Source organism: Nansenia antarctica, assembly GCF_963989245.1.
Source record: "Nansenia antarctica genome assembly, chromosome: 2".
Lineage (NCBI taxonomy): Eukaryota > Metazoa > Chordata > Actinopteri > Argentiniformes > Microstomatidae > Nansenia > Nansenia antarctica.
Window position 1 is genome coordinate 69,646,119 of NC_137675.1, and position 9,414 is coordinate 69,655,532.

General features: G+C 40.8%; 1 protein-coding gene across 1 annotated transcript; it reads left to right on the plus strand.

The window, feature by feature from the left end:
• Positions 1 to 975: 975 nt before the first annotated feature.
• LOC308150524 (coiled-coil domain-containing protein 43-like) lies at positions 976 to 4,148 on the plus strand (the record flags this gene model as incomplete). The annotated part of the gene is made up of 4 exons (XM_080523343.1): positions 976 to 1,003; positions 3,065 to 3,200; positions 3,367 to 3,419; positions 3,677 to 4,148. 4 exons carry the CDS (start codon positions 976 to 978, stop codon positions 3,862 to 3,864), a joined length of 405 nt encoding a protein of 134 aa, XP_080379469.1. The 3' UTR covers positions 3,865 to 4,148.
• Positions 4,149 to 9,414: the final 5,266 nt, after the last annotated feature.

Genomic DNA, 9,414 nt, shown 5'->3' on the forward strand with positions numbered 1-9,414 from the left:
ATAGATAGATAGATAGATAGATAGTGTGTTGTTATTATAGTACATGATTTTGGTTCCCCCTATGTTGTAGTACCCGGACAGGGACCTCAGACTAGATAGAGAGTGGCTGTGTTCGGAATGGCATACTAGCATACTACTCATACTAGATATGATGTAGATTTGAGTATGCGAGAGCGTTCACACTGTACAGTATGCAAGATTTGAGTATGCAAGAAATGTAGTATATACAGTATACTATATTTTCGGAATTATTTAAGTATGATACGACTGGACACTTCTGGGGTACTGAATCCCCAAAATGCATTGCGTGTCCAGGGTTGCCAGCTGGGGCGGGTTACCGCCGAATGGGCTATTGGATTTAGAGGTTATAGAAAGTTTAGGCTGTAAATTATTGTCAATCCCATCTGGCAACCCTGTGCGCTTTCAGCCTCGTCAAACTGTGTCATACAAACTCGTCATACAGCTGTTGTTTACATTGTCCGATAGCCTGGGGACCGAAAGCTTGCAATAAACATCATTTTTTTGCACAGATTTGAGTGTGCAGATGCTGCTTTTTTGCACTCTATTTGATACTCTTCAGCTGCAGCACCCCACGGATGAGTGGTGGTATTTTCACTATACTGGGGATTAACATGGTGAAATGCATTCATAGACATGTCTACGTCGTCATGATTACAAATATGCCACTTGAAATGCATGAAATCCAAGTTTATGCGTGTCTTACACACGTTCGCCTAGTATTTGAATGCTTGTAGCCCAATCACGAATGATCCCAGTATTGTCGCTTCAGACGGACAAGTTGGTTGTATTGTGCTTGCTGCAGCAAGCCCACGATATGTTATTGCTCATATATATTTATTTTAATCATCTTATTTTACCAACTGCTAAGACAACAATATAGTAAGCTAGTTACCTGAGCTAGCTTAAGATATTGGCCCTCCAAATAATTTTACAACTTGTTGTAATTATGTTACGATGTTTCTGTCGAACTCCTTAAGTGAAGGTATGTAAGCAACGCAGGGTGCGTTCGTAAATTCGCTCTGAGAGCGCCAGAGCGCACACTGGGTGCAACGTCATAAAGGGAATTTAATTTGATTGGACAAGAGGCATTCCATGAGTGCTGATCAGATTTCCAGGGCGAATTTACAAACGCAGCCGTAATGTAGCTAGCGAACAGAAGACGGAAAAAAACGTCAGATCAGATATACACAGGTTATTTTGATAAACTGGACACATTTTGGGAATATATGTGGTTACTTTCTCGCCTGAAAACATATTAAAACTTCATAAAATGACATGTTAACACTTGTAAAGCCAAAATTACAGCTTTTAGCCAATGGAGGTTTAAAATGGAGGAATTTGAATTCCCCGCTCCGGCCGGTGCGAAATGCATTCTGGGAGGCAGTATGCATACTGCAGTGTAAACGGTCGGCTGGTTTTGGCATACTTATTATGAATTTAGTAGTATACTCATTGAGTATGCTAGTACTATGCAGCAGTGGCGGCTGGCCAATAGAGGGCGCTAGGGCGCCGCCCCCACCTTCCAACGCAGCCCCACTTCGTAGTTGCTACTTGGAAAAGATTTTTAAAAATAAACATTGTTTATTCATAAAATGCGGCTGATATTCTGTCGGCGCCTATCAGCATTCATAAAAAATCCTCCAATACAATAAACATTTTATCTGTGTGTGTGTGTAAAATTCACTGTGAAAATACATAGGGGAGGAGTCGGGGCGCCGGCCGAATGGCAGTCTATGGCAGTCCAAATACTTTTGGCTTACACGTGAGCTGGAGCAGCGCTCCAATTGGCTGTCTCCTATTTCTCCTAGCATGCGCAGATTATAGGCTTACCTAGGCTGCAGCCTATAGGGCCACTACCACTAGGGGTAGTAAAAAAAAAAAAACGTGAGACTTGAGAGCCCTGAATATCCGGTTGTTAAGTCTGACGTCAAACGTGACGTTTTGCAATTTCCGGGTTCAAACCAGAAATTCTCCGCACCAGAGCACCAGTGTACTACAGCGGTAGAATGACAGTTTAATCGTTTTTTAGACTCGGATCTATTCATACAACAAGGGACACAGCACTTTCCCGTTTTCCCCATATTGTCAGGGTATTTGAGCCTTGGAAAAGTGCTATACAAATATAATGAATTATTATTATTATTGCGGCATTTCGAAGACAGCGCCTCAGCCAACTTTGGACCCGGAAACACGTCGCGACTTAACAACCGATATTCGGACAGACAACAGGAGAGGAGAGCAACAGAGAGACAGACAACAGGAGAGGAGAGCAACAGAGAGACAGACAACAGGAGAGGAGAGCAACAGAGAGAAAGACAACAGGACAGCAACAGAGAGACAGACAACAGGAGAGGAGAGCAACAGAGAGACAGACAACAGGAGAGGAGAGCAATAGAGACAGAACTGAGGTGAGCAACAGAGATAGTTCAGGATGATAACAAACAGTTCAGTATGACAGAGACAACTAATAGTAAGACAACTGTATGATTATAGAGTTTACATGTTCAAGGAAATATTGTATGATAATAGAAAGGTACACTTTAATTTAATTAAAGAAGTAACAAAGAACACATTTATTATCACAATTGCATTGTGTTCCATGTCTTTCTCCATTGAATAAATAATGCCTAGTTGAATGGCTAAACAAGACAACTGTCTGGACAGTACTGCTAGAATTATTCACCTTACCGCTGCACAGATAGACAAAGGGTATAAGTCCATTCTGTTAACATTAGGTCTACTCTGCTAACAAACACTATTCCAGTTGATTTGTCAGTTGTTGTGCATTATATTTGTGTTGTGTTTGCAGTTTGCCCTTTAATAAGTTATATATAAAAATAATTAAGTTATATATATATTATCATGCTAAAATCAACTGTAAATCCAGATTTTAAAGTTGATATTCTTCCCCGTGGAGCATGCCCCCATAACCTGTGCCCCACCCAAAAATGTTATCACCAGACGCCACTGGTCATTACCCTCACTTGTTCATGAAATCAATGATTTGTGTTAAAATTGTTAATTTCTGTCTCCCTCTCTGCAGCTGATGTCCAGGCCATAGCTAGCATGATAGAGAAACAAGCCAAGATTGTGGTGAAACAGGAGGTGGTGTCTGAGGAGTCCAAGAAGAGAAAAGAAGCCCTCCTGGCTCAATATGCCAACATCTCAGCTGATGAGGAATATCCTTGGCTCAAGGCTTTACTGCCATTGTTTTGGTTGTTTGTGTACAGTGTTTTGCCCCTTCTTAATCATGTAAATGCCATATGGTGTTCTGTTAATGATGCCTGCAGTGTTCTTATGGGACCGCAATGAGTTGCACCATGTCCATTTCCTTGACATTAACACTGAAGCTGAAGAAGAGGAGCCATCAGGCGGAGCTGGTCTGCCAAATGAGAAATGTATCCTTTCTATCCCAACTATTTTACTATGCTCTCAAGGTTAGAAGTTAGGCTACCATTTTAGTGGTGCGTAGTGATATGGCTGTAATACAATTATTACTAGGATAAGTAACCTCACCTGGTTTACATCTATCAGGTAACAATGTATTTTAAGAAGACTGACTCATTGTTTCTATCCAGGCAATAGTTATGTCTTAAAGCACATATTAGACAATCAGTTGGGGTGTAATGTGAAGCTCCTTCACTGTAAGAATCAGCCCTGTTCAAGAATACTAATGTGGAGGAAGTGCTGAACCGGAAGAAGCAGCAGCGGGACCAAGCCCGTGACGACTCCCAGAAGAAGATGGAAACAGACAAGATGCAGCGCGAGAAGGACAAACTAGCCAAACAGGATAGGAAAGAAAAGGAGAAGAAGCGCACACAGAAAGGGGAACGCAAAAGATGAAACACAAAAATTACACTTTGGATATTGTCACATTAAATGTTTCATTATTGGACAACACATGTTGACATCTATTGATGCCTATCCCTTGTTAATTACATTAACATGACATCATTAGAACATGAACTTAATGCCTGAAATGTTTTACCCCGCATTTGTTTTCTAAATACTTTTCCATATGATTTAAGTATCCATGTGTGGTGAATAAACCAAGTGTTGTCTATGGAATACATATAGTCCTGCCTCAACTGAATATGAAAGCAGTAGCAGCTCAATGGCAAACTGCTGGGGAAAAAATATGATACAGTAGTCTCCTCCACTAGCAACTGCTAACCTGCACAAGCTCTTGCCTGTAACCTGTCAGTAAGCCTACTGTGTTGAAATACAATTGCAGAATTCTTAAATATGTGTATGAACAGATTCTTCTGACTTTACAACAAACCTCTGTCAACAGAGAGACACCTGGAAAATGAAATCATTATAAAATCTAAAGATGTATCCTGGAGGCCCTTTGCCTGGTCAGTGATATTCTGCCCTGGAAAATGTTTTGATGGCATACAGTTAGTACAACCATTGCATTTAATGGAGATAATAATGTGGACAGGGAAGAAATAACCTATGGATTTGTAACTTCATAACTCACTCAAACATGGAGCTGCTGCTATACAATAAGTGCCAATGCCTTGCAAAATGTATTTAATCTATGTACACCATTTGGGATGGTTTCACCAAAGGCTCACACATTTTTAATACATTTAGTTTCGCCCCCTTTTTACTTGTCTATGCACTCTTTTTCGAGAATACTAACAAAATGATGGTTAAACCTCAATTATACCATGTACAATGATTGTTCAAACAACAATGGGGTTCATTTATAGCATCTTTTCAAATAAACAAATACCATTTTCAAGGCTGGTGCTTTATTTTATTTATTTTATATTTTTAACTAGAGAAAAAACTAAATACATAAAAGGCAATTTTCATGAAACATTAATTTCAAACAGGAACCTTAAAAAATAATAATACAGGAGTTTGAACTCCTGTAATACTTCATTGATAGTGGTCATCAATAAAACAAGCTGTGCAAGGTTAACAACCTGCTGCTGAACAAGTCAAAGACCCAGGAATTCATCGTAGACTTCAGGAGGAAAAAGTCCGAGATCCAGCCCCTGCTCATCGACGGAGAGAGCGTGGAGAGAGTCTCAACCCTCCGATTCCTGGGACATCACATGCGGGATGACCTGACCTGGAAGGACAACACAAAAGGCACCATCAAGAGGGCACAACAGCGGCTATACACCCTGAGATGCCTCAGGTAAGAACACAACAAGCAGGAGATACTGGTGGCCTTCTACCGCGGCGCAGTGGAGAGCATCCTCACCTACGGCATCTGCAACTGGTTCTACAGCTGCACAACAGCGGAGAGAAATGCGCTACAGAGAGTCGTGAGAACAGCACAGAAGATCACCGGCGCCCCCCTCCCCTCTCTGGAAGAGCTGTACAACACACGCTGTCTCAGGAAGGCCTCCAAGATCTCCAGGGACCCGACCCACCCTGGGCACGTACACTTTATCAGGCTGCCCTCGAAAAGGAGGTACAGGACCCCGGCCGCTAAGACAAACAGACTGAAGAACTGCTTCTACCACAGGGCCGTCCAGGCCCTGAACACAGCAAAGACCTAAGTTCTGGGCCCTGGACAGTCTGGACGGATTGTATGGCAGCTGCTGGACTGAAAAAATCAGGTGTAGTGCTGAGGCACAAACATGTACATTTCAAGCCTGCAAACTGTGACACTTTAAATAACGTGAAAAAATACTATTGTGCAATATGACAACCCTAGTTGACTATCTGTGCAGTATAGTACAGTGGATTGTGTACATAGCCTTTATTTATGTAAACCAGCTCCTTACCTTCTTGTGATTTTATTCTTTTTCTAAAAGTGTTTTTTCTAACACCTTTCCTAACACCTTTCCTAACACCAGGGGAGCCACCCCTCCTAAATTTCGTTGTTTGGTAGCTGTACTGTAGCAATGACAATAAAGTCCATTCATTCATTCATTCATTCATTCATATATGACCTTAAGGTGTTCATATTCTGTAACTTGGGAATTAGCTAGTAGTGTGATTGACATTAATATAATCTATTTCAAAATAAGAATAACATCAAACAAGGGCAACAATCAATACATGTTCAAATTCCTGACCGAAACAACTAAATTAATGTGTTTTAATTAATGTGTTTTGTCTAACCTTGTTCAGGTTAGACAAAACACTCAAACCTTTAAAAGTTGACGATTGATTAAAATTATTTCCATTACTATGTTCACTCAATTTAGGAAAATGCAATTATTACTTATGATTCACAATTAGTTATTCTTAAGAAATATACTGAGAACAGAATATCAAATTACATTTGAATATGACACTAATTAAATTGTCACAAAAAAGTTTTATAGGATAAATTCATGTATGAATTACCCATCGCCATGAGCATCTATGGATAAAAGCAGGTCACGAAAGTAGCTAAACCTAAGCTCATATTACAATACTGAATACTGAACACTATATTGAACAAATATTGAAATCATTTCAATAAAACTGGAAAAATAGAGGTGTTCTAAAACGTTTGACCGGTAGTGTAATGATGCACTTCATCCACACACATCAATGCATCCAAGATTTTCCTCACTGTTCTGGCTTTCAGCAATGTGTCCCATGTCAACTGTATGGTGAGGGCATTGGGCCTTCTCCCGGGGGCTGCTATCATCAGAAGTGCACTCACTGTCTCCTTGCTCGTCCAGCTTCTCAATGGTGGATTTGGGAAGGCTCATCTGTAGGGCACACCACAGGGCAGTGCGGGACTTCCTTGTGGTTGTACGGAGGTCCCTCACTGCTGTGGCAAGCAGCTGGATTTTGTCTATCACAAAATAAGCAGACAAAACCTGTCATTTAACACCTTCCTGTTGTAGGCCTTTTTATTAGAACTGAGCAAGCTGCCCATCAATAATACATGAAGGCAAAAAAGATAGTTGTGCAACCTTCCCAGGAAAGAATATAGAGGGCGCAATTGAATCACAAATCGTCAGGTTTGTGGAATAATACAATATTGGAAGACATCATTGATAAATGCAGGATGAGCTTAAAAAAACTAAAGGAAGTGGCTCATTTATTACATGGTAGTGTTGAATTACCTCTGTCCTGCCTGTACGTGTTGACGTCTGACGTGTTGACGTCTTCGCGTCTGGCTTGGGTAACGTAAATAGCCTGTCGGTGTCTGTCCAAAGCTGAGGAAATGTTGGCATGGAGGGGGTAGCTGCTCACACGCTCCATTTTACCCAGAAGGCTCACCACCTAAGATGTAATAAAACAATTAATACTACAGGTAAAGGTATGACCGCAAATTAATTTGAAACACTTGCTTTACTACAGTAGATGGGTGTCAATCTCACACAGCAGCTGTTATGTACATAAATATCCTATTTTGTGTGACTATAGACAGTTTAAAAGACAATAACTTGAAATCTCACCCTGGCCTGTTCTCTTAACTGGTCCACTATGAGACAGTCGAATCTTGAAGGGTGTGGTGGGTACTTGGGAAGGGCAATGCTGCTCACACATGGTTTTCCTGGATAGCTCTTGATAAGGATTTCCTCTGTCTAAAACAGAAAACATATAAAGAAAATGTTACACCAAACAGTCAAACCATATATACAAAACATAGTATGCTTAGACAGGGTTGCCACACTTGCCTTGAAATAATTTTCCATACCACCTCTTGATTTTCCAGGTACCATGTTTTGTGATGATATCTAGACCGTTAAAACTTTCCGCCCCCGCCCGTCCACCACACCGGCCCACCCCCACGCCCAGAGGACACCTGACGACTTACTTGATTTAAAGGATGTGCCGTCTAGATGTGCAGTCTAGTCTAGATCAGCTCTTAAATGCTTAGAGATAGTTAGCTGTCTAACCAGTGTTTTGATAGCTCAGTGTAAATGTATTAAACTAGAACTAATTCCCAGCCTAGAACACCACTGGGCTGAAAAACTTGAACACTATTTACTAAAAACAAAAAACACTATTTACTTAACATGTCCGAAAAGGAGTAGGAAGAAGCATAAGCTTATTTAATCCTACCCCTTCTCCAATAAACAGAGATTAATAATTAATAATCTGCAGTTGACTTCAATATTAATATAATATTTTTTAAATTAAATCAAATTTATTTACATATTTACCAACAATAGAAAACAGATAATGTAAATAAACAAATAATCTGTGAAAACAACTGGTGACTATCAAAGCCCTTCTTCCTCCTCGTACCTGGTGAAAACCATGTTTTTATACCGCTTTTTGAACTGGGTCATGCTTGGACACGGCATGCTTGGAAACCGCATGCTTGGACACCATGTTAGCAACACATTCCAAGCGCTAGCTAGCTAGCAAGCACATCAATGTTTGTTTGCAACAATGAACCGTGTGCTTGCCAACCAACATTGATAAAGCCACATTTAGAACAGCCACAGACAGTTCCAAGCCAACTACTTAAATTATTAAATGTTTTAGAAAGCCTATCAAATTTTCCAGGACAACACAAGATGTCCATGTTAATTTCCAATTTTGCTCAGTTTCCATGCCTTTTCCAGGTATGGAACAGAGCTCAATCATTTCCATGTTTTCCCTGTTTTCCAGGTAGCATGGCAACCCTGTTAGATATAATAAGCAAGTAATATACAGTGGTGACATGAGCAGAGATGTAATATACAGTGGTGACATGAGCAGTAATATACAGTGGTGACATGAGCAGAGATGGACTACTCATTTGGACATCTGGGATTGGTAGTTCCCTCAGCTGTTCACCAAAGGGTGACTGCTTTGTTGTTTGAATTGAGGATTTCCCCTTTAAGCCTAACCCTAATGTTGTCTTCTTTCCACACTCATAACACTGGGCTCATATTCTCAATGCTCACCTCCCTCCTCTCCTTCTCCAAGACCTTCAATTGCTCAGAACACTCCTCCAAGTAGAAGTGGAGACTCGTGGCCTTTCTGTCCTTCATCATCCTTGGGGACATCCCAGGATACATACCCTCTCCACCAGACCTCATCAGGTCATTGAAGTACGGGTTGAAAAACTTGAAACCTGCAAAGTCACTGTCTGGCAACAAGTCACTCATGTTCATGGAGTGGGCCATGGAGTGGGCCATCTTATTTGGATAACAACTTCGACGATTCAAAGATGCAATGAGTGTTTATGGTTGGCAGTCGAAATACTTTTGGTTTACACGTGGTCGGGCCGCAGATGAATGCGCGCTGCGCATGCGCGGATTATAGGCTAACCTAGGCTGCAGCCTAGGGCCACTACCACTAGGGGTAGTAAAATAATATATACGGTTGTTAAGTCTGACGTCAAACGTGACGTTTTGCAATTTCCGGTTATATATAAAAATAATTTATATTTTAAGTTATATATATTCTCATGCTAAAATCGACTGTAAATCCAGATTTTAAAGTTGATATTCTTCCCCGTGGAGCATGCCCCCATAACCTGTGCCC